At 42.8% G+C, this 25539-nt stretch overlaps 1 protein-coding gene across 2 annotated transcripts in view; it reads right to left on the bottom strand.

Moving 5' to 3' along the window:
* Nucleotides 1-491: 491 nt before the first annotated feature.
* The window catches only part of IARS1 (isoleucyl-tRNA synthetase 1), a 77382-nt gene continuing 52334 nt past the window's right edge, over nucleotides 492-25539 (bottom strand). For both annotated transcript variants that reach the window (XM_039475290.2, XM_039475289.2), the window contains exons 28-34: nucleotides 24238-24333; nucleotides 23177-23353; nucleotides 21684-21789; nucleotides 17204-17329; nucleotides 11783-11926; nucleotides 10973-11125; nucleotides 492-4846 (exon numbers count right to left, since the gene is read on the bottom strand). In XM_039475290.2, the coding sequence (XP_039331224.1) occupies nucleotides 4764-4846; nucleotides 10973-11125; nucleotides 11783-11926; nucleotides 17204-17329; nucleotides 21684-21789; nucleotides 23177-23353; nucleotides 24238-24333 (885 nt within the window). In that variant the 3' untranslated portion in view covers nucleotides 492-4763. The remainder of the gene's footprint in view (nucleotides 4847-10972; nucleotides 11126-11782; nucleotides 11927-17203; nucleotides 17330-21683; nucleotides 21790-23176; nucleotides 23354-24237; nucleotides 24334-25539) is intronic.

Here is a 25539-nt window from a genome sequence, read left to right on the forward strand (position 1 = left end):
CAGCAAATCTAAAGCCATCTTCTTTTAGAATTTAACACTTTACTATTATTACACACTATATATAACCCTTATGTATAAATGTTGCACTTTTTGCTGTTTTACTTTAGGTTTTTCTCTTGCTGGTTATATTAATTTGTTCTCACATTGCTATAAAGAACTACCTGAGGCTGGGCACGGTGGCTCATGCCTGTAATACTAGCACTTTGAGAGGTTGAGGCAGGCAGACTGAGTTCAGGAGTTTGAGACCAGCCTGGGCAGCATGGTGAAACCCTGTCTCTACTAAAATACAAAAAATTAGCTGGGGGTTGTGGTGCGTGCCAGCTACTCAGGAAGCTGAGCCATAAGAATCGCTTGAACCCAGGAGGTGGAGGTTGCAGTGAGCCATGATTGTGCCACTGAACTCCAGCCTGGGCAACAGAGCAAGACCTTGTCTCAAGAAAAAGAAAAGAAAAAAGAAAAAAAAAATAAACCCCCAAACCAAAACGACTACCTGAGACTGGACAGTTTATTTAAAAAACAAGTTTAACTGACTCTCAGTTCCACTGGCTGTACAGGAGGCATGACTGGGGAGGCATGGCTCAGGAAATTTACAATCATAGGTGAAGGTGAAGAGAAGCAAGTACATCTTCACATGGTGACAGGAGAGAGAAAGTGAAGAGGGAAGTGCTACACACCTGCAAACAACCAGTTCTTGGGAGAACTCACTATCACAAGAACAGCGAGGGGGAAATCCACCACCATGATCCAATCACCTCCCACCACACCCTCCCCCAACATTAGGGATTACAATTCTTTTTTATTTTTTTTTTAAGACGTGGTTTCACCATATTAGTCAGGCTGGTCTTGAACTCATGACCTCAGGTGATCCACTTGCCTCAGCTTCCCAAAGTGCTGGGATTACAGCCGTGAGCCACCACACCCGACAGGGATTACAATTCAACAGGAGATTTGGATGGGGACACAGAACCAAACCATATCATGGGTAAAAGGTCATCATATTCAGTCATTTCCTCCCATGTCAGAGGAACGTTTGCAATGTCTTTCCTTATGGCTATATGTTGTGGGTATATTTATCTTGACTTCAGCAGTATTATCAACCTCTTATTTCATGGTATTTTCTTTCCCATTAGCTCAACACTATGTATTTTCCTTCCCATTAGCTCAACACTATGAACTCCTCCCGCATTCTATATTAAAGGGAGTTAATTTTTTTGTAGTCCAACCAACTTCCTTTTTCATTATAGAAAAATATACCTACAAATTACCATTTTTTTTTTTTTTTTTTTTTTTTTTTTTTGAGAAAAGAGTCTTGCTTTTTTGTCACCCAGGCTGGAGTACAGCGGCAAGATCATAGCTCACTGTAACCTCAAAAATGTCAAACTTCTGGACATAAGCAGTTTTTCCTGTCTCAGACCCTTGAGTATCTTGAATTACAGACACATGCCACCACAGCTGGCTAAGTTTGTCTTTTTTTCTTTTGCAGAGACAAGGTCTTGCTATGTTTCATAGGCTGGTCTCAAAGTCCTGACCAAAGCAATCCTCCCGCCTAAGCCTCCCAAAGTGCTGGAATTACAAGTGCAGGCCACTGAGTCAGCCTTTTTGTTGTGTCTTTTTCTGGTTTTGGTATCAGGGCAATATTGGCCTCTTAGAATGAACCTGGATCCTCCTCTTTGATTTTTTGGAATAGTTTGGATAGGACTGGTATTAGATCTTCTTTAAATGTTTCATAGAATTCAGCAGTGAAGTTATCAGATCCTGGGCTTTCCTTTGATGGGAGACTTTTTTTTTAAAAATCACTGCTTCAATCTTGTTACTTGTTACAGGTCTATTTGAGTTTTGGATTTCTTTTTTGTCTCCCAGGCTGGAAAGCAGTGGCATGATCTCGACTCACTGCAACTTCCACCTCCCAGGTTTAAGCAATTCTCCTGCCTCAGCCTCCTGAGTAGCTGGGATTACAGGCCTGTGTCACCATGCCCGGCTAATTTTTGTATTTTCAGTAGAGACAGTGTTTCACCGTATTAGCCAGGATGGTCTCAATCTCCTGACCCTGTGATCCTCTTGACTCAGCCTCCCAAATTGCTGGGATTACAGGCGTGAGCCACCACACCCAACCGAGCTTTGAATTTCTTTATGGCTCAACCTTGGTAGGTTGTATATGTCTAAGAATATATCCATTTCTTTTTTTTCTTTTTTTTTTTTTTTTTTTTGAGACGGAGTTTCGCTCTTGTTACTCAGGCTGGAGTGCAATGGCGCGATCTCGGCTCACCGCAACCTCCGCCTCCTGGGTTCAGGCAATTCTCCTGCCTCAGCCTCCTGAGTAGCTGGGATTATAGGCACGCGCCACCATGCCCAGCTAATTTTTTGTATTTTTAGTAGAGATGGGGTTTCACCATGTTGACCAGGTTGGTCTCGATCTCTCGACCTTGTGATCCACCCGCCTCGGCCTCCCAAAGTGCTGGGATTACAGGCTTGAGCCACCGCGCCCGGCCACATTGTGTTATTTTATAGATGTAGTATCTTACATCTCTAACGACATTAACACATTTGGCAGGGGGAATCTTCTCACTGCATCATTTGATCCTTGAAAATTGCTTTTGTTTTCTTTTAGTTTTGGACTAGAGGCTTTCATTAGATCTCTGGTAATTCTAAATGGGAGTCTCACGAATAAGAGCTGGGGCCTAAAACACTGACCTGAGTATGGGTGGGACTTCTCAACTCTGAAGTTAATTGCTGGAATGAGCCCTTTTCCCCTGCAATACTTGGTGTCAATCTTTTATATTCCTTTGCTATAGTGGACAGTATATATAAAGCTTGTTTCTAGTACAGTACTGTGTAGAAAGGAATTTGGCCTTGCCCTTGGGATGTTATGCTACATAGGCATGCTTTTGTTTACCTGGGATCTTGGGTTATAATGAATAGCCTTGACAATGTAATTTATGGTTGGGGTGGGACAAATCTATACAGTCTTATGGTAGTGGGGTACAACACACCAGAAATACCAACAATGTGATTTAGGGTGGAGGTTTTGGGTCATGCACTCTCAGCTGACCTAGACTGTGATTAACCACATGGACAATTAATCATGCATACATAAAGCAGCCCCAATAAACCCTGGGTTCCAAGGCTTGGGTGAGCTTCCCTGGCTGGCAATACTCTGTGCACACTGTTACACGTCGATGCCAGTAGAATAATGCTTTTTGACTCCATGGAGACAGGACAAGAGCTGTGTTTGGTACTTCTCCTGAGCTCTACCCTCTCCATCTCTTCCTCTGGCTGATTTTGATCTTTAACACTTCCCTGTAATAACTATAACCATGAATACAATAGTTTTCTTTGAGTTCTGTGAGTCCTTCCAGCAAATTATCTAACCTGAGGGTTGGTATTAGGAATCCTCCAAACTTGCAAGTACTCCTGTCTTCCATTCAGTCTGACTTCTACCAGTCACTTTCCACCCTCCAGATGCCAGCTGTGGGGGGAATAAAATGAGTTTCTTAGCAATGTAGAAATGGGAGACGCTGTAAGGCTTCCCAGTATTCATGCCATCTTCCGTCTTTCTGTACCTCTTCTACCCTTCAACCCAAAGGTAACTGGTGCTGTGAATTCTGTGTTTATTAGTTTCTCCATTTAGAGCTGGCGTTTCTTCGGTCTACCAAGTTAGTTAACACTGTTATCTGATTTCAAATTCCCCAAATTCTGGTTGTTTGCTCTATTTTCTCCAACCTGAGGTTTTTTGTGTGAATGCATCTTCTGTAGCAGCCATAAAGATCTACCATTCAGGTCTCCCTTCCAAAGAATCTGACGTGAGGACTGTAATTGGTACTTTCAGATCCATCAAGGCATTTGCGCCAAAGGCATGCTCCCCTTGGCCTCCTCCTAGACACTGACTGGGAGGCATAAAGCCAGGCTATTTCTGCCCAATTCTGAACTCTACTAAAAGGAATCCTTGCCTGGGAACTCTCCATTGGCCTGACCAAGACTTCATCTCAGAGTTGCGCATCTGTTTCTGCTAATCAATCTTCATTTTCTCTTTTGACAGTGTCAGATCTACAGCATAGTCTGAGGCTCTCTCAAGCTACACTTGGTCCATCCGTTTGTCCTTCATTTATGTTTCCTCTAATAAATTCTTGCACATCTAATTTTGTCAGGTCACCTGCTTCTTTGAGGACTCAAATTATTATCCACGATTTTGGAAAGGTTTTATCAGATGTTTAGTCCGCTGTCTTAATACGGAAACCACCATGAAGTTTTTATGGTGGTTTCTTCAAAGATTACACATTTCAAGTTTCATTTAACTGTGGAAGAATGAATTACTTTTAACGCTTTTATATCTGAGTTTATTGTTCTGATTTACTGAAACTTAAAATATTCCATCAAATTACCCAGGAAAATCCAGGTGGCAGAAATATATAATATGTTCATTTCATCAAGAGGTCTCAAATAAATTTTAAAAGGCCAGAAAATGATATATATGCTATACCATTTAAATTGCTTCTACCTTCTGTACTTAAGAACTCAAGTATAGAAATAAACTGTGGTGCTGCTCCCAACATGACTTCATAGGTGTCTAAGGTTAAGTGTGAAGATTACTGTGAGGTCTCAAGTTACTTGACTGATCAATTCCATTTGAATTTCAATCCAAGCAGCATATTTTACATGCACCTGAAGGAAATATCTTCAGTGTGTTCATGTGTGTGTCTATGTGCACATATGTATGGGGATGGGTGTAAGCAGGAAAAGGCTGACTGAACACTGATAAGTGCATGCTAGAAGTCTGCTGTTGTTGGTAATACAGAAACATACACAGTCTTCATATTCAAAGTCTTCATGGGGATGTCTTCTGTAATTTCTAGAATGAAAAGAAAAAGTTAAAATAAAAATCAGTATTTTACCTATTGTGGGTGAATATTTTAAAAAATAACTGCTTGTGTAGTAAGGAATTTGGCCCTAACCCAAGAGTTCTGCCCTTTGTCCTAGCTCCTGAGGAGAATCTCTAAATCCTTGGAATTTCCTAGTAGGAGAGTCTTTGTTTCTCATGGTGGGCATGTTCACCAAACCTGACAGTTGTTGCTAATGAGATGATTCACGGTAGTGCTGGCCACAACAGAAAGACCAAGTATATGATTTTGAATAGGGACTTTGGGTCACATGGTATTAGCTGAGAAAGACAGCAATCATACCTACAGAGTGAAATCTCAATAGAAACTGGACAGCAAGGCTCAAGTGAGCTTCCCTGGCTGGTAATATAGTCCCTGTGTTGTCAGATGTAAGGGATGGGAGAAGGAAACATTATCCATGACTCCAGGGAGAGATGATGACCTGGTGATCCTTGTTTGAATCCCTCCTAGATTCTGATCAATCAATCAATCAATCATCAATCCTACTGAATTGCCTAGTAAAGGCAATCAGATGAGCATTGCCTAAGGAATTCACTTATGAAGCATACATACATATGTAGATGTATACTCTCCCTCTCTCTCTCTCACTGGTTCTAATGTATATCCTTTCCCTATAGTAAATGAAGCCATGAGTATAATACCTTTCAGTGAGACTGAGTCCTCCTAGCAGGTTACTGAACATGAGGGTGGTCTAGGAAAACCCCTGGAACTTGCAGTTGGTGCCAGCAGTGATGGTGGTCTTGTGTGGATTCTTTCCTGAGTTCACAGTAGAAGCCTAACTCCTTGCAGGTGGAGTTAGATTTTAGACAGACTCCTGGAGCCTTCTGGAGGATTATGCCATCACTTCATAGTCTGGCTGACTCTGGGTACTACACCAAGATGGTTATTTTTCCTCATAAACAGATACTTCCTGTGTCTACAAAAAAGGCCTAGAAACTGCCAACTCAGTATCCCAGACATGTCGTTTCAAAATATGATTCTCTATAATTTGAAGAACAGCTATTTTCTAGGTTTGGAGAAGTCGGAGTACATAATAAGCCACGGACATGTTGTTATTTGAGAAAGCAAGAATTTACCAAAGACAAAGGATCATGTTAAAGAATACAGGACTCAATAAGATGAATGATGAAAACTCTTAGCATCAAAAATTATAACAAGTGTGATTAAAATGTATTGAATATATAACTCAAAAAGAAAAAAAAATAAAGTTATCCATCTACTGTGGAACATTTTGCTTCCTGTCAGTTCTGAATTTAAACAGATGAACTTTCTTTACAAATAGCTCGTCAGGCAGGGAGCGGTGGCTCACACCTATAATCCCAGCATTTTGGGAGGCCAAGGCAGGCAGACCACCTGAGGTCGAGAGTTCAAGACCAGCCTCAGCAAATGAAGAAACCCCATCTCTACTAAAAATATAAAATTAGCTGGGCATGGTGGCATGTACCTGTAATACCAGTACTCAGGAGGTTGAGGCAGGAGAATTGCTTGAATTGAACCCAGGAGGTAGAGGTGACGGTGACCTCAGATTACATGATTGCACTGGGCAACAAGAATGACACTCAATCTCCAAAAAAAAAAGCTCTTATCCTAGCTGGCAATCCTAGATGTGAAAATACTCTTTTTTTTTTTTTTTGAGACAGAGTTTCCCTCTTGTTACCCAGGCTGGAGCGCAATGGCGCGATCTCGGCTCACCGCAACCTCCGCCTCCTGGGTTCCGGCAATTCTCCTGCCTCAGCCTCCTGAGTAGCTGGGATTACAGGCACGCGCCACCATGCCCAGCTAATTTTTCGTATTTTTAGTAGAGACGGGGTTTCACCATGTTGACCAGAATGGTCTCGATCTCTTGACCTCGTGATCCACCCGCCTCGGCCTCCCAAAGTGCTGGGATTACAGGCTTGAGCCACCACGCCCGGCCGTGAAAATACTCTTAAAGCTACTTTCTTAATAGATAATCACAAGACCTGGAGATGATGTTTAGGGTTTAGTGGAGCATGCAAGAAGACATCTACGAGTTTCTTTTTCTTGGTAGGAGACAGAACCTTGCTCTGTCACCCAGGCTGGGGTATAATGGCACGATCTTGGCTCACTGCAACCTCTGTCTTGTGGGGTTCAAGTGATTCTTCTGCCCCAGTCTTCTGAGTAGCTGGGATTACAGGTGCCTGCCACCATGCTTGGCTAATTTTTGTAATTTTAGTAGAGACGGGGTGTTGTCAAGTTGGCCAGGCTGGTCAGGAACTCCTGACCTCAAGCGATCACCTGCCTCGGCCTCCCAAAGTGCTGGGACTACAGGCATGAGTCACTGTGCCCAGCCACATCTAGGAGTTTCTAAAATGGCCAATATTTTATGGCTCTTCTAATTTACTAAGTTATTGATACTTTATGAAAGACAATTCTGAGAGAAAAAGCATAATGAAAAGGAAGCTACAGATAATGGATTGGAAAGATACTAAATTAGAAAAAGTCCCGACTATGTGATAATGTTAGGTAAATCACTGAATCTTTAAAAGCTCTCAGCTGGCTGCCATGACTCATGCCTGTAATCCTAGCACTGTGGGAGGCTGAGGCAGGCCAATCACCTGAGGTTAGGAGTTCAAGACCAGCCTGGCCAACATGGTGGAACCCTATCTCTACTAAAAATAAAAAAATTAGCTAGGCCTGGTGGCGGGCACCTATAATCCTAGTTACTCGGGAGGCTGAGACAGAAGAATCGCTTGAACCCAAGAGGTGGAGGTTGCAGTGAGCTGAGATCGTGCCACAGCACTACAGCCTGGGCAATGAAGAGTGAAACTCTGTCTCAAAAAAGAAAAAGCGGCCGGGCGCGGTGGCTCAACTTGTAATCCTAGCACTGTGGGAGGCTGAGGCAGGCCAATCACCTGAGGTTAGGAGTTCAAGACCAGCCTGGTCAACATGGTGAAACCCCGTCTCTACTAAAAATACAAAAATTAGCTGGGCTTGGTGGCGCGTGCCTGTAATCCCAGCTACTCAGGAGGCTGAGACAGGAGAATTGCCTGAGCCCAGGAGGTGGAGGTTGCGGTGAGCCGAGATTGTGCCATTGCACTCCAGCCTGGGTAACAAGAACGAAACTCCGTCTCAAAAAAAAAAAAAAAAAAAAAGAAAAAAAAAAAGAAAAAGCTCTGACCTACTAAACTTTTGCCTAGCTAATATCACAGAATAAAGAGAATGCAGGAAGGCACCATAGCTAAAACTAGTTATGTGAAATGCAGGTAGTATTATAAACACATAATCCACACAGACACGATTCTACCCTGACCAGCTTCAATCATGCCACTGCATTTATTTGCACAGAACAAGCAAGAGATAAATGTCATCTTCAGCTCCACTGCACAACTTGGTGACCAATGGATCTGAAGGAGAAGAAAAGAGTTAAGAATGTTGCTAAAATTTTATATAAGCTTATCAAAATAGGAAGCTACATTTATAGATGATCTTTACTACCATACTACAATGAAAGAGCCAAGTGTGTTGGAAGGAGAGTGAAAAAAGCCTTTGATGGAGTGAAATAATCAGGGACAGAATCAGAAAGACAGGGAAGGCCCAGAACAGGAAGGATCTTGTGTAGAAGTGAAGATTCTGAAATGTAAGAGAATGGGAGCACTGGGGGCACTAAGCAGGGGAAAAGCATCAAGGCAGGAATGTTCATGAAGGGTACTGTCTGCAGACTGGTGACTTTCATGGATGATGAGGCCCTAAACTAGATGGGAGGGAAAAAGACAAAGGAGAGGCACTAAAAATAAACCCAGGTAGGGAAGGAGAAACCTATGCAGAAATAAAGCTTTAGTGTTTAACATTATGACAGGCAATTTAAAAGTATGATATGCAACCAAATTAAAAAAAAATAGCTGGACAGAAAGAAATTGGGAGAATTCCACAAAGGCCAAAAATAATGATCCCATGGGGTCTGGTGGCTTAACGCTTTTGGCTCTGAAGAGCTCTGAAAGCAGGGAAAGAAAAGCCTCTGGTCTATACAACCTGGGAAATTCAACAAAACTCTGCTGAAGAAACTGGAACTTCAATTAAGAAACCCGGAGTAGGCCGGGCGCGGTGGCTCAAGCCTGTAATCCCAGCACTTTGGGAGGCCGAGGCGGGTGGATCACGAGGTCAAGAGATCGAGACCATCCTGGTCAACATGGTGAAACCCTGTCTCTACTAAAAATACAAAAATTAGCTGGGCATGGTGGCGCACGCCTGTAGTCCCAGCTACTAGGGAGGCTGAGGCAGGAGAATTGCTTGAACCCAGGAGGCGGAGGTTGCGGTGAGCCGAGATCGCGCCATTGCACTCCAGCCTGGGTAACAAGAGTGAAACCCCGTCTCAAAAAAAGAAACCCGGAGTAAAAGGGTTAATTTGAGTAAGTTCCTTCACCACAGCGAAAGAGTGAAGATAATGCAATGGGTTAATAATGGCCTTCCAAAGATATGCCCAGGTTGTAAATTTCCAGGAGCTGTGAATGTAACTTTATATGGAAAAAGAGGAAACAGACAGTGGAGGAGGCAAAGTGATCACTGAGCCAGAGACTAAAGTGATGCGGCCACAAGTCAAGGGGTGCCGGGCACCTCCAGCAGCTGAAAGAAGTAAACAAGGAATTTTCCCATAGAGCCTTCGGAGAGACTGCAGCCTTGCTGACACCCTAATTTCAGATGTCTGGCCTTCAGAGCTGTAAGAGAATAAACCTGTTGACTTGAGCCACCCCATTTGTGAAAATTTGTTGCAGTAGTCACAGAAACCAATACAGAAAGAATCACCTCACTAAGCTTTGTTTTGAAGTAGCGATAGACAGATTCTGTCTCCATTACAACTCCTGGCCTTTGTGTATGACTGGGAAAGTCATAGCTTTTTTTTTTGAGACAGAGTTTCACTTGTTGCCCAGGCTGGAGAGCAGAGGTGCAATCTCAGCTCACTGCAACCTCCGCCTCCCAGGTTCAAGCGATTCTCCTGCCTCAGCCTTCCAAATAGCTGGGATTATAGGCATCCAACACCATGCCCAGCTAATTTTAGTAGAGATGGGGTTTCACCATATAGGCCAGGCTGGTCTCCTAACCTCAGTTGATTGTCCCGGCTCAGCCTCCCAAAGTGCTGGGATTATAGATGTGAGCCACCGCGTCTGGCCAGTCAGTTTTCTTAACTATGGTCCAAAATAATTGAGTTTTTTTTTTTTTTTTTTGAGATGGAGTTTTGCTTATTACCCAGGCTGGAGGGCAATGGCGTGATCTCGGCTCACGGCAACCTCCGCCTCCTGGGTTCAGGCAATTCTCCTGCCTCAGCCTCCTGAGTAGCTGGGATTACAGGCACGAGCCACCATGCCCAGCTAATTTTTTTGTATTTTTAGTAGAGACGGGGTTTCACCATGTTGACCAGGATGGTCTCGATCTCTTGAGCTCATGATCCACCCGCCTCAGCCTCCCAAAGTGCTGGGATTGCAGGCGTGAGCCACCGCGCCCAGCCCAAAATAATTGAGTTTAAAGTGGGTCTTGGTTTACAGTGTCTCCAAGAAACTAGACATATGCTTCTTAAAACTGGGCTTCAAGAGAAACATAGAAAACAAGCAGAGCAAATGGGCAATGTAAACACAAAGATGGAAACTCTAAGAAAGAATACAATGGACCGGGTACAGTGGCTCACGGCTGTAATCCCAACACTTTGGGAGGCCAAGGTGGGTGGATCACCTGAGGTCAGGAGTTCGAGACCGGTCTGGGCAAGACAGTGAAACTCTGTCTCTACTAAAAATACAAAAATGAGCTGAGCGTGGTGGTGAGTGCCTGTATTCTCAGCTACTCAGGAGGCTGTGGTAGGAGAATCACTTGAACCCAGGAGTCAGCAGAGGTTGCAGTGAGCCGAGACTATGCCACTGCACTCCAGCCTGGGAGACAGAACAAGATTCCGCCTCAAGTAAAAAAAGAAAAAAGAAAAAAAGAAAATTATATTATGGTAAATTTCTGGGGAAGGAATAACAAAAAAGAATAACAATAGTACTATCTTGCACAATATGCTACAAATGGTTAATTGCATCAAAATCTACTTTCAACAAAAATAAAAAACTTACGGTCCATAATCCCCTTACCTTGCGTTTGGGTCTCATTCAGAAATAGCTTTAGCTTCCTGCTTCGAAGGCCAAACACCTTGGCTGCTTCATACAGAAGACCTTCGTGGGTGAGTCCATTCTGCCCAAGTGGGTTTTCAAGCAGGAGAGTACCCACTGTCCCCATTAAACACTCTATGGAAGAAAGAGCAAACTGGATTAAATCTCGAGTTCACCTTCTAACTCCAACACAGGCGGCCACTGCAGACAGCTCTAACAGGCAGTGCTGAGACCAGCAGTGGATCCAGAAGCATGAGCGTGACCATGGGAGATGCAGTCCTGGCAGAAACAGCCTTGAAGATTTCATAGAGGTGAAGGGGAAGTGGGTGGGGGGAAACTTATGTAAAAGCCCAGAAGCTTGGGGAACAGATACTTAGTACACAGTCAAGTGAAGAACCCGAAGACTTCAATGCAAATGTGCAAAATGAGGATCCTAAACTACCAGGAAAAAAATCGCTAAAATCTAGTCTGTTGACTCAGGCATGGAGGTACACAAGTTTTCGGAACATTTTCCCCCAGAAAGAAAGTAAAATTAGAAATTAAAATGTTTTGGCACTTAAACAATTTAGTTGTAATTTTTGCCTAACCAATTTTTTTCATTTCCTAACCATGCCAGATAGTTGAGGGTCTCTATGTAAACACATCAAAAGAAAAGCCTGTGGTTGCTCCCTAAAGCAGCATGGGAGCCCACACTTTAAAGCAATACTTTGAAGCCGACTAGAAACATACACATATATACAGAACCTTAATGCCCAGCACCCCACACTCTGCCTGCTGTGAGGAGGCACATACCTTGTGGCTTTGCATTCAGGAGCTGCAGGTTGACATACTGACAAAGAAGAGCACCAGAACTGTTGATCAGAGAGGGAGCTGATCCTGCAGTCACACAAAGTGTTTTTCCACTAAGACTCAGTAAGTCGGTTTGGTTTTGTATTTCTAAAAAATAACAACGACAACAATTCTTTCAGGGTTAATGACAGTTCAAAACTGAAGTCATTTAATTTTTCCTATTTAACTATTAAACTATCATGTACCATTTTACAACAATGCTTTCAACTTAATTTCTGTTTATCAAAAGATACTGCCTTTTCCATAAAACCAGCATTTAATGACACGTAATGGTAGGAAATCTTAATGTTGCAGACTAAACATCATTAACATTCATAATCTGAAATACAGGGCAAATTGTTTTTTCTATTTTAGTATTTTCTCCTTATAATACAGCTCCTCTTAAAATTTCCTCCTATATCAGAATGTCAAGCTTGACCATGAAAAGCTTATATTAAAAAATGATAATTGCCGGGCGCGGTGGCTCAAGCCTGTAATCCCAGCACTTTGGGAGGCCGAGGTGGGTGGATCACGAGGTCAAGAGATCGAGACCATCCTGGTCAACAAGGTGAAACCCCGTCTCTACTAAAATACAAAAAATTAGCTGGGCATGGTTGTGCGTGCCTGTAATCCCAGCTACTCAGGAGGCTGAGGTAGGAGAATTGCCTGAACCCAGGAGGCGGAGGTTGCCGTGAGCCGAGATCGCGCCATTGCACTCCAGCCTGGGTAACAAGAGCGAAACTCTGTCTCAAAAAAAAAAAAAAAAAAAAGATAATTACAGGCAGATGATTTGTGACTCAGAACAGATGTGGAGACAAGCAAGATGCACAGAACACACGTGGTATAATCTCGTTTAGAGGACACTACACGTTGCTTGGGGATGTAGGCACAGGCAGATGACTGGTAATGGCTGTGATACAGACAGACTCCAACTACTGAACGGAAATGGCAGGTATGAGACTAGGCTGGGGCATTTGCTCAAGGAACAAGGAACTTGCTGCACCAGTGGCTAGATGCTCAGGCTCAGCCCAGGCCCACATGGTCCCTTCTCTCAACCACAGGTGTGGCCTTGTAGGAAATCTTCCAGGACTAGCTGACAGAGAAAGAAACATTTAGGGCTTGCTGTGTAAGCATGCTGTGCCATCTGAAGTAGACAATTATAGTCTTACAGCTCTGTTCTGACTGTGGGTAGCCCTGAAGAATAGTGATGGGTGGAAATCCTCCCAAGGGGAAGATTTCCAGTGCAGCTGGCTGGTCACTTTGCTGAGAAGGAGAAATAGCTAGGAGTAGATCTACACTGATTCATGGACACTGGCCAATAGCTGAACTAAACGAGAACAGCCAGGGGCTCAAAGAACAGAATCAGAAAACCGGTGACATGGAAGTTAGGGCAAGAGGTATGTGGACAGATCTCCACAAATGGGCAGACTATGAATGAGAATCTAAAAATGAATTGCGCTGGGCACAGTGGCTCATACCTTTAATCCCAGCACTCTGGGAGGCAGAAAGGGGAGGACTGCTTGAGGCCAGGAGATTGAGACCAGCCTGGGCAACACAGCAAGACCTCCTCTTTACAAAAAAGAAAAGAATTAGCCAGGCATGGTGGTGTGTATCTGTAGTCCCGGCTACTTTGGAGGCTGAGGCGGGAGGACTGCTTGAGCCCAGAAGTTTGAGGTTACACTGGGTGATGATTGAGCCACTGTACTCCAGCTTGAGCGACAGAGTGAGACCCTGGCTCAAAAAAAAAAAAAAAAAAAAAAATAGGTGGACATGACCTATTCAATCACTAGCCATTTCTGCCCTTGTCCAGTGGACTGATGAACAAAGGGGCCACCAGGTTGGGAGGAAGAATAACCATGGGCTCAGCAAAGCAACATTACTTCCACTCCCCAAGGCTGATTTTGCTGCAGCTGTTACTGCGTATTCCATTTACCAACAGCAGGAACCATTACTGAGCTTTCAATATAGTGTTACTGCCAGGAAAGAGGAGCCAGACCTCTGATGGCAGCTTGTTTGTACTGGACCGTTTGCATCATGGGAAAAGGCAGTGCTCTGGTCTTACTGGAACACACACTCACTTTGGACAAGAATTTGCCACTGTCACCCATAACCCAAACCCACCATCCATGAACATAGAGAATGTCTTATTTGCTCAATTTGTTCCTTGAGCAAATGCCCCAGCCTGGCATTGCTTCTAACCAGAAAACTCATTTTTTAGCAAACAAGTGTGGCATTATGTATTTATATATATATTAGTCAATTCTTATTTTTCCACTCTCTTACTTCTGTACCATATAACAAAATATTTTAACAGGTTAACCTTCTATCTCAGTAAAGTTAAAGAATAGTAAAGGGAGGCGGTATGACTTAGCTAGAAGAAAAATCAACATTACCCAAAGAAGGATAAGGTAACTTTCTATCTTGTTTTGGGTAACGAAGTTGGCATCTTTGAAGTTGTACAAGAAAGAGTTAGAAGCATAATTTTCAATGTATTAGGGTCTTTATTTGGAAGTTAAATATGGTTTAAAGAGCTATGTATAGACGTCAAGATCACAATGGGGTGAACTATGGTGGTTTCATCCTGTGTCAATGCAGCTAAGCTCTAACTACTTCCCAGGTTCTCTCTCTGGCCGGGTTCTGAGTAACAGTTTAATCACAGAGAAATCTGCATAGGATTTGGAAGGCAGAAGTTTATTAATAGTCATTATGCTCACAGGCTAATCGTGGGCCTGGCACTGCTTTCTCAGGTTGCTGTGGACCTGCTGACTTGTTGGGTTAAGTGGGACACTGCACAGCCCATGTTCCTGCCTCTACTCTTCTGGCTTCCAGGCCAGGAACGTGTGCAACTCTCTGGCAAAGTGTACCAGCAGTTTCTTCTGTAAGACATCTGCCTGTCAGTGTCAGATGCGGTTAGACAGATGTGCGCTCCAGCCTGTTTTTGCTTTTCTCTACTTCTTATCCTACAGCGACTTCAGGCAGAGACCTAGCTTTCTGCTGACTTACTCATCACCTTGGTGGACCCCGGTTAGAGATTTTTCTCAGACTTCCAACTTGCTCTCTTTTTATAGACCTTTACTCAGTTTCTCCCACATTGCTTTTGCATCTCCTAGCCCAACTTTAATGGATATAATAGCAAACACTTTTCCAGTGGCTCCAACAATTCATAAGCCAGCAGTCAATGAGTTCCTATTACATAACATCTCTGACAACACGTGATTCTGTCAGATTCTTCTAGTTTTTGCCAATCTGGTGGCAGTTAATGGTACCTCACTGTGGTACTATCTTGCAAGTTCCTGATTACCATTCAGATGCACCAATTGTTCCTTAGTTGGCCATTTGCATTTCTTCTTTTAAGTTATTTAAAAGTTTCTGGGCTGGGTGTGATGGCTCACGCCTGTAATCCCAGCACATTGGGAGGCCAAAGTAGGTGGATCACCTGAAGTCAGGAGTTAGAGACCAGCCTGACCAATATGGAGAAACCTCGACTCTACTAAAAATACAAAATTAGCCAGGCATGGTGGTGCATGTATCCCAGCTACTTGGGAGGCTAAGGCGGGAGAATCACTTGAACCTGGGAGGCGGATGTTGCAGTGAGCCGAGATTGCATCACTGTACTCCAGCCTGGGCAACAGAGAGAGACTCTGTCTCAAAATTTTTTTTTAAAAGTTTCTGAAAATAAGCATTCAGATTTGTAAACTGACTAGTAGTTTTCTGAGGCTGTCATAATAAAGTCCCACAAACAGGGGGTGTGTGGGGTGGGAGGAGCCAGGGAATAAAAATAAAAGAAATTTACTATCTCAAAGTTCTTGAGGTCAGAAGTTCGAAATCAAAGTGTGGTCAGATGTGCTCTGTCTGAAACGTGTAGACAAATCTTTTTTTTGCCTCTTTTTAACTTCTGGAAGCTCCTGACAATCTTTGCTGTTTCTTGGCTTATAGCTGTGTATAACTCCAATCTCTGCCTTTGTCACCACAGGGCATTTTCTCTGTGTGTCTCTATGTCTTCATGTGGCGATCTTTTTATAAGGACAACAGTTATCCTGGATTATGGCCCACGCTACTCCAATATGACCCCACCCTAATGAATTACATCTGCAATAATCCTATTTTCAAAGGCCACATACAAAAGTACAAGAGGTTACAACATTATCTTTTTTGTCAGAGGTCACAATTCAATATGTAACAGTGGGAGACTGCATCTATAATTCTTTTTTTTTTTTTTTTGGTGTTCTTTCTCCTTTTGTTTTTTTTTTTAATTGCATTTTAGGTTTGGGGTACATGTAAAGAACATGCAAGTTTTTTGCATAGGTACATGGCAGTGTGATTTGCTGCCTTCCTCCCCATCATCTGTATCTGGCATTTCTCCCCATGCTCTCTCCCCCCAACTCCCCACCCCACGCTGTCCCTCCTCTATACATCTATAATTTTTAAAAATATTTTTCAGGTTTGCTTTATTGAGAATCCAAAGATTCTGGATTTTAGTGAGATCCAGGCATTATGTTTAATAAAGTTAAAATTCATAGTTGGGCATGGTGGCTCACACCTGGAATCTCAGCACTATGGGAGGCCAAAGCAGGGGGACTGCTTAAGGCCCTGGGTTCAAGACCAGACTCGGCAATACAGTGTGACTTGCTCTCTAAAAAAAAATTAAATAAAATTAGCCGCACATGGTGGTGGATGCTGGTAGTCTGTTACTTGGGAGGTCAAGGCAGGACGATTACTTGAGCCCAGGAGGTTGAGGCTGCAGTGAGCTATGATTGCACCGCTGTCCTGCAGCATGGGTGACAGAGTGACACCCTGTCTCAAAAACAACCGGCCAGGCGCAGTGGCTCAGGCCTGTAATCCCAGCACTTTGGGAGGCCGAGGCGGGTGGATCACGAGGTCGAGAGATCGAGACCATCCTGGTCAACATGGTGAAACCCCGTCTCTACTAAAAATACAAAAAATTAGCTGGGCAAGGTGGTGTGTGCCTGTAATCCCAGCTACTGAGGAGGCTGAGGCAGGAGAATTGCCTGAACCCAGGAGGCGGAGGTTGCGGTGAGCCGAGATCGTGCCATTGCACTCCAGCCTGGGTAACAAGAGAGAAACTTTGTCTCAAAACAAACAAACAAACAAACACACACACACAAAAACAGCCTCACCAGGGAGGACTCTGAAGCCTGAAGCCCACCAGCTGGTAAACAGGTGAGAGGGGAGGATTAGAGCCATTCAGTCCGGGCTTTCCAGTCACATCACACAGGCATGAACAGACACTGCAGGCAGGCACTGCTGAATAGCTGGGCCGTGACTCAAGATTAGGAAAAATGCAAAAGGTATATAGTACAATTGACAGCAAATTAAGATCCTGACCTCAAGTCAAAACACAGGCTCTTCTCACTTTCACCATACCTGTTTCATTATGGAAGACAGCCAGGTCTGCATTTTTGACACCAAAAACGCTACTGACAACACTCTTCAGTTTTAAAAGGTCCAACCTATTATCACCTTTTGGATTTTCCAGAAGCAATACTCCACCTAAAGTCACAAAAATAACACATCAGACAAGTAGAACTAAAAAGAAAATGTTAAATTTGGAGGAAAAAGGATACAAAAAGGTTAATACCCTAATTTTTTCCTTTTTCCCCAAATATATACTATATATATCTATATATATCTATATCTATCTCCACACTTGGTATGTGCTTTGGCAATCCTTGGTCGATATGGTCCAGGCATAGACCTTGACCAGGCAATCTGTTCTTGTCTTTTTCTAGGTACAAATCTTTGTATTTATGATTCTCATTTTTTCATTTTGTGCCCACTGTAAATCCCCATGGCTCAGGGTGGTTAAAAATACTATCTGGCCCCTGATGTCAACTTATTCTGCACCTTAGATTCAGGTACAGATATGTACTTTATTAATATGTTTGGACATTTTGAGTTAATTGTAGAGCCAAATGCATGTAGAGAGATGCCATGGGGCCCTCTGCCCAGTTTCCCCCAACGGTGACATTTTACAAAACTACAGTATATATCACAAACAGCATACTAACATTGATGCAGTCCACCAATCCTATTCAGATCACCTCAGTTTTACTTTTACTCACTGGGGCATGTGTACGTGTGGGTATGTTTAGTTCTATGCAACTTTATCACTTGTATAAAATCCTGTACCCATCACCATCATTAAGATACAGAGCAGTTCTGTAGCCACAAGAATCCTTGTGTTGCCTTTTAATATCCACACCCAATTCCCTTCCAGGCCCATTCCCTCCTTAACCCCTGGTAAATAACAGTCTCTGTTTCTACAATTTTATCATTTAAAACATGTTATATAAATGCAATCATAAAGTACGGAATGTTTTGGGACTTTTTTCAGTTGGCATCAATTTCTTTTCTTTTTGAGATGGAGTTGAGCTCTGTCACCCAGGCTCGAGTGTGGTAGCTCGATCTCAGCTCACTGCAACCTCTGCCTCCCAGATTCAAGCGATTCCTGTGTCTCAGCCTCCCAAGTAGCTGGAATTACAGGCAATCACCAACACACCTGGCTAATTTTTGCATTTTTTCAGTAGAGATGGTGTTTCACCATTGTTAGCCAGGCTGATCTCAAACTCCTGATCTCAGCTGGAACCAATTTCTACAGATTAAAGTAAGTTGCTGTGCTAAATGATAGTTGTTCCTTTTTATTATTACCATGTTATGTGCTATGATATGGCTGTACCAATTTGTTTAACCATTTATCTGCTGAAGAACATCTGGGTTGTCTACATTTTGGGGCTAATATGAATACAAGTAGTATATACATTCATGTGGCAGTGAACGTAAGTTTTCAGTTCTCTGGGATAAACACATAGGAGCGCGAGGCCGGGCGTGGTGGCGCAAGCCTGTAATTCCAGCACTTTGGGAGGCCGAGACGGGTGGATCACGAGCTCAAGAGATCAAAACCATCCTGGTCAATATGGTGAAACCCCGTCTCTACTAAAAATACAAAAAATTAGCTGGGCAAGGTGGCGCATGCCTGTAATCCCAGCTACTCAGGAGGCTGAGGCAGGAGAATTGCCTGAACCCAGGAGGCGGAGGTTGCGGTGAGCCAAGATCGCGCCATTGCACTCCAGCCTGGGTAACAAGAGCGAAACTCCATCTTAAAAAAATAAAAAAACAAAACACATAGGAGCGCAACTGTTGAGTCATTCAGAAAGCACATATTTAGTTTCCTGACAATGCCAAACTATCTTCCAGAGTGGCCACACTGTTTTATATTCCCACCAGCAATGTATGAGAGGCAGAATTTGGTGCTGTCACTACTTTTAATTTTAGTCATTCCAAGGTATCTAGTAAGACTGCAATGTGATTTCAACTTGCATTTTCTTAATGGCTAATGACATTAAATATTGTCATGTACATTTCTGTCATTTATATATTCCCTTTGGTAAACGTCTGTTCATATCTCTATTTTCTAACTTGATTTTTCTTCACTGTTGAGATTTAAGAGATCTTTATATATTCTAGATATGTCCTTTGTCATAAAGATTTTCTCCCAGTCTATAGTTTGTTTTTCATCCTTTTACAGGATGTTCAGAGCAAAACCTAAATTTTCATTTAGTTCCACATATCACTTCCCTTTCATGGTCAGTGCTTTTGTGTCAAGGCTTTAAAACTCTTTGTTTAATGTTGAAATGAAAAATCTTAAGACTTTTCCAAAAATACTAGTGTGTTTTATATTACAGTACCTGGTACATGGCTATAGTTTTCGAATGAAAGCTATGAAATCTGCTTGTCTGTGTGTTTGCATATGCCTGTGCATGTAGGTATGTCACATATATGTGTTATTTTTCTACTTCTAGATGGCACTGTCAAAAATTAATTCATGAAATATTTCTTTCTTTTTTTTTTTTTCTAAGACGGAGTTTCGCTCTTGTTACCCAGGCTGGAGTGCTCCCTCTCTCACCATGTGATACACTTGCTCCCACTTCACCTCCTGTAAAGCAGAGTAAAAGCTTCTCGAGGCCCCCACCAGAAGCAGATGCTGGTGCCGTGTTTCTTGTACAGCCTGCAGAGCTGTGAGCCAAATCAACTTTCTTTACGAACTATCCAGCCTCAGGTATTCCTTTATAGCAATGAAAAATGGACTACCACAGTTACTTAAACATATTTTAGAATTCCATTTTTTATTTTTCTAGGGTTTTCTATGTATCCTATGGTATAGTCTTTTCTTACTGGTAACTCCAAGTAGTACCTAATATAAACATAGCTTCCTAAGGTTCCTGGGTGTCAATATTTTACCAGTTTGTGATAAATGTAGAAACCTGGTCTCCTTTGTAACTGTCTTAACTATTACTTGTTCAGTAAGTCCTTACTTAATGTTGCTGGTAGGTTCTAGGAAAATGTGACTTTAGGCAGAATGATGTACTATATAATAAACCAACTTTACCACAGGAGTTAAGTTCCCATGGCACACAGTACATCTTTTCACTTAAAATTACAGGACCCAAGAACCCACTGATGATGTTGAAGCCTCAGTGTACATAGAAAACCACATTAAACAATGATATGCTGCTTGTTGCACCCATGAGAGGACTGAAAGTCTATTGAATTACCCTCTATTTTGATTTCCCATTTTTCCTTCCTGGTGTGTCTGGATTCCCCCTTTTATGTGTTAAGAACTTCCTGTAGCTAGTCTTTTAGGACTGGTCCACTGGCAACAAATTCTTAGTTTACTTTGAGAATGTCTTGATGTTCCCATCATCCTGAAGGATATGTCTGATTGATACAGAATTCTTGGTAGACAGTACTTATCTTTCAGCACTTGAAAAATGCCGCCTTTTCCTTTTCTGGCCTCTGTAGTTCCTAATGTTAAATCCAGTATCATTCGAATTGTTCTTCCCTTCTAAATTAGGTGTTAATATCTCTTTCACTGCATATAAGACTTTTTTTGTCTTTGGTTTTCAGAAGTTTGATTATGATATATGTTGATGTGGATTCTTTTGGGTTTACCCTGTTTGGGTTTCACGCATACCTTTACTGACACTGCAGAGGAGGTGCTGGTAGTATGTGGCCTCACTGCTGCCATGCATTTGTGAATGGGAGGGATGCCCTGTTACTGACCAAAGGCGATAGAAATTCAGGCCTCCCATGTGGCCTCCACTGATATCATTGGGCAGAGGGGCTCATTACTGCCCCACTAGGATGACCCAGCTTCCTGCTTGGTCTTCTCTGATACCCCTGTGACGGGGGGGTCTTCAGCTTGTCAATGGTGAAGTCCAGGCTCCCTACTTGGCCTTTGCTGGTATGGGTGGTGGTAGGACCATAGTTTTTCTATGGTGTCTGGCTAGATCACAGCAGTTATCTTGTCTAAAAATATCTTGGCTCACTGTGACCTCCACCTCCCAGGTTCAAGCAATTCTCATGCCTCAGCCTCCCGGGTAGCTGAGATTACAGATGCCCGGCACCACACCTGGTTAATTATTGTATTTTTAGTAGAGACGGGGTTTTACCATGTTGGTCAGGCTGGTCTCGAACTCCTGACCTCAAGTAATCTACCTGTCTCAGCCTCCCAAAATGCTGGGATTATAGGTGTGAGCCACCGCGCTGGGTCTTTTTTTTTTTTTTTTTTAATTGAGGCAGGGTCTTATCATGTTGGCCAGTTTAGTCTTGAACTCTTGGCCTCAAGTAATTCTCTCACCTTGGCTTCCAAAAGTGGTAGGATTACAGGATGAGCCACTGCATCTCAGCTAGTGAATTCATTTTGATGACAATTAAGATGAAAAAGTTATCTATTAAATAATTCTTCCAATTCCCTTAAAAACATCCATAAATTTTTTTGGTTGTTTTTTCACATCCATAGGTTTAACTAAAAAACAGTCATACAAATCATGGAATATACTCTTACCTTGTTCATTGCCATTTGCATAAATGTTAAGATTGACATATGCACAAACAGGACCAGGAAGGGAAGATCCTCTGGTAAGTGTAATTTCCAGTTCAGATCCCTTCAACTGAGCACATGAGAACATATGGCTGAGTAACGGCGGCACCTGACTGCAATGTGCCACACCATCATGTAACACAGTGACTTCTCAGTAACAACAAAGGCAGTATACAACTGAGAACATATTCAATCTCATTACTCAAAGAGTCAAAAGCTACAATTTATATCCCATTTTTCTTCTCCTTTTATTCTGATCTCTTAAAAATATATGCTCACTTTAAAAAAAAGTAAAAAAATTACACAATAGGCAAAACAGAAAATGAAACTACAGTACAACTCGCCTCACTAAAAAGATAAACAAGTCGGGCGCGGTGGCTCAAGCCTGTAATCCCAGCACTTTGGGAGGCTGAGGCGGGTGGATCACGAGGTCGGGAGATCGAGACCATCCTGGTCAACATGGTGAAACCCCGTCTCTACTAAAAATACAAAAAATTGGCTGGGCATGGTGGCGCATGCCTGTAATCCCAGCTACTCGGGAGGCTGAGGCAAGAGAATTGCTTGAACCCAGGAGGCGGAGGTTGCGGTGAGCCGAGATCGCGCCATTGCACTCCAGCCTGGGTGGCAAGAGCGAAACTCGGTCTCAAAAAAAAAAAAAAAAAAAAAAAAAAGATAAACAGCCACAGTCAGCCCCTTCTTGTCTTGTCCTACTTGTCCCATAGAAATAACGAGACAGGAGAAAATAATTAAATAAATGACTGAAGATATGTTTTAAATGATCTACCTTTTTTTTTTTTTTTTGAGACAGGGTCTTGCTCTGTCACCCAAGCAGTGATGTGATCTTGGCTCACGGCAGCCCCCACCTCCCATGTTCAAATGATTCTCCTGCCTCAGCCTGCCGAGTAGCTGCGATTACAGGCATAAGCCACTGCGCCTGGCCTAAATGATCTACTTGTAAGTTATAAGCCCATATCTTCCCTACCTTAATATCAGACTTTCATAAGCATATCTAAAATTCCTAGATATAACAACAGAAAATGCTATTGTGATTTTTCTTTTTTGGTATTTTAATGTTATGGAGAACCCACTACCTGAAGAACTAAATGTTTTTCAAGCCTATTGCTGTTTACTTTTATTAATAATTACCAGAATCCACACACTGACTTTGCCAGTTTCAGAAAAACAGGCCCACACAGCCATTTTATTTCTGGGCAAAGCTCATCTACTCTCCTGGCTACCTTCCTCAAGAGAACTGTTGTGAGAACAGTTCTGCCTTCTATCCTCCCTCCATCTTTTCTGAGCTTCCACTCTCTAGCTCCACCCACTATTGTCCAGAGCAAGACCTCAAGACTGAGTGCTGTGCCAATCTCTACCGGGGGACAGAATATCCACACGTGAGTACATAAGGTAAACCTAATCTGAAACCTTTTGGCAGTTCAGTGGAACTCAGCACTCACCTGTGTTTTTTCTTGAATAAGGATTTTATCTGATGGAGGAACTGGATATGGCTTCAAGGGAGCCTTTATGGTGGCAAATATAAACTCTGTGTGGCTTTCAATAATGTTATTCAGATATCTTCCTTCAGACTTTGTGTTGTAATACACTGTGATTTCATCGGTTGGAACCAGATGGCACTGAAAGCACACACATAAAAATTTAAAAGGAAAGTACATTCTATTAATCAGAACTTAAAGAAGGTACTGTTGAAGAAGGGCTACGGATCCCATGCTGAATCATCACAGAAGGGCAGTCACCCGTCCCTCCCTGCTGGGTGATCTATGAGACTAACTGCACTGCAGTACAGGATTACCTTTGTGTCCTTTCCCCCACTCTTTGGGGATAGGGCATGTTTCTTTTCCTGACACAATCAGTGCCTCATGAATGCTGAAACCAAGAAATAACTCAGAATCCACTTAACAAAGTTCTGAACTGATTCAGAGGTCACAAGCACCCTCTTATCTGCTGGAACAGCCTCCTCAGATCCTGAACCGCCTGGGAAGCAAGACGTGTGGCAGCTGTCACTGCCCTCTGCAGGGCAAGAAATTCCTGATTCTCTCACTGGCAGGGGCTTGGCAGTCCCTCGCTCCGCTCTCCAGGATGAGCACTGTGTGTATTCCTCAGTTCTCTAATGAGGAAAAACTACCTCACTCTGTCCAGACCCAGGAACCTCCCCTAAGCTAGAAGCCCGTCTATGCTGACTGCAGCTCTGCCCTTCTGCAAAGACACTATCATCTCTGATTACCTCTGCCCCAGTCACAGGGGCTATATCACAGAAGCTCAATGGAACTAAAAAAAGAATGGAAAAAAGCACAGGTTGGCTGAAAGCTACAGCTTGGGAGTGAACATGTGGGGAGGGGAAGAGGAGTGACTTTCCTGCAGAATACAATCTAAACAGACTGTACATCAGTGACTATCATGCACTGATCACTACGGTTTGTATTACCTGCCTCTCCTATCTTCCCCCAACAACCAAAATAAAATGCCAAAACAGTAGCTCATTCTTAACTGACAAACTTACCTTTTTGCGAAGTTTCTGTATGCGATTGATGACTTCCCGAGCCATTCCTTCATCCACCATTGACTGGTCAGGAGTGACATCTAAGAGGACCAAAGCCTGTGGGAATGAACAGTGCACACCACACCATGACAATCAAATAGGAGAAACATTTCTTCCCAACTCAGCAAAATGCCATTTAAAACTTAATCTGGAGACTCTTATAATGCAGCACTATTTGTTCACACAAATGAGCAAAAGCAGTAAAATTAATCTGGTTTATTATTCAGGTACGTCTTCATAACCAGCCAGTCCTCTGTCTCTGGAGAAAGGTGTGCAGCTTTTAGTTTCTTCTTTTTTGTAGGGTGCTGCTCACAGGAAATGCCCTGAAACCACCTCTTGAGTCCCTCACATGACTCTGCTTTTCGGCCATCTAACAAATAATATCAACTCTTCTAATAAATAAGATCAATAATCACAAAGCCCTCGGAGCAGCACAGCTTTTCAGGCCACAACAGGTGGACCAAAGGCCTCACAGCAGTCAACTCCAAGTGACTTTCTTATACCATGACCCCTGTGATCTTTAGGTTTGTCAGAATGACAAAAGACTAATTCTACAATGAACCATAAAATTTTTTACTTAATTTAAACTGCCATATTTTTGCTAAGGTTAATGTTTCTATCTCATCTATTCTGAAGGTTGTTGATTATAATGCAGCAATATGACACCATCACTTCTGTTACACAGCACATTGCAGAATAGAATACACTTTACAAAACTTGTAAATTAGGCATCATCTCATTTACCTTTGAGCAAAAAGAGAAGTTAAGAAATGACTCATGCATGCACATCCACTCTAGTCCATGGATTCTGACTTGGGGCCAAAAAAAAAAAGAAATGACTCGTGGTTGGGTTCGGTGGCCAACGCTTGTAATCCCAGAACTTTGGGAGGCCAAGACGGGTTGGTCACAAGGTCAGAAGTTCAAGACTATCCTGGCCAAGATGGTGAAACCCCGTCTATACCAAAAATACAAAAATTAGCCAGCCATGGTGGCAGGTGCCTGTAATCCCAGCTACTTGGAAGGCTGAGGCAGGAGAATTCCTTGAACCCATGTGGCAGAGGTTACAGTGAGCCAAGGTCGTGCCATTGCACTCCAGCCTGGGTGATAGAGTCAGACTCTGTCTCCAAAAAAAAAAAAAGAAATTGCTCGCTTCACAAAGGCATCAGAGGTAATGAAGTGGATGATAAGATCAAAACTCCACTCAATACAGGGCCACCAAGCCCACTATAACATCTAAGCCATGTCAAGAAACTCAGTAGCATC

Source organism: Saimiri boliviensis, chromosome 2 (assembly GCF_048565385.1).
Source record: "Saimiri boliviensis isolate mSaiBol1 chromosome 2, mSaiBol1.pri, whole genome shotgun sequence".
Taxonomy (NCBI): Eukaryota; Metazoa; Chordata; class Mammalia; order Primates; family Cebidae; genus Saimiri; species Saimiri boliviensis.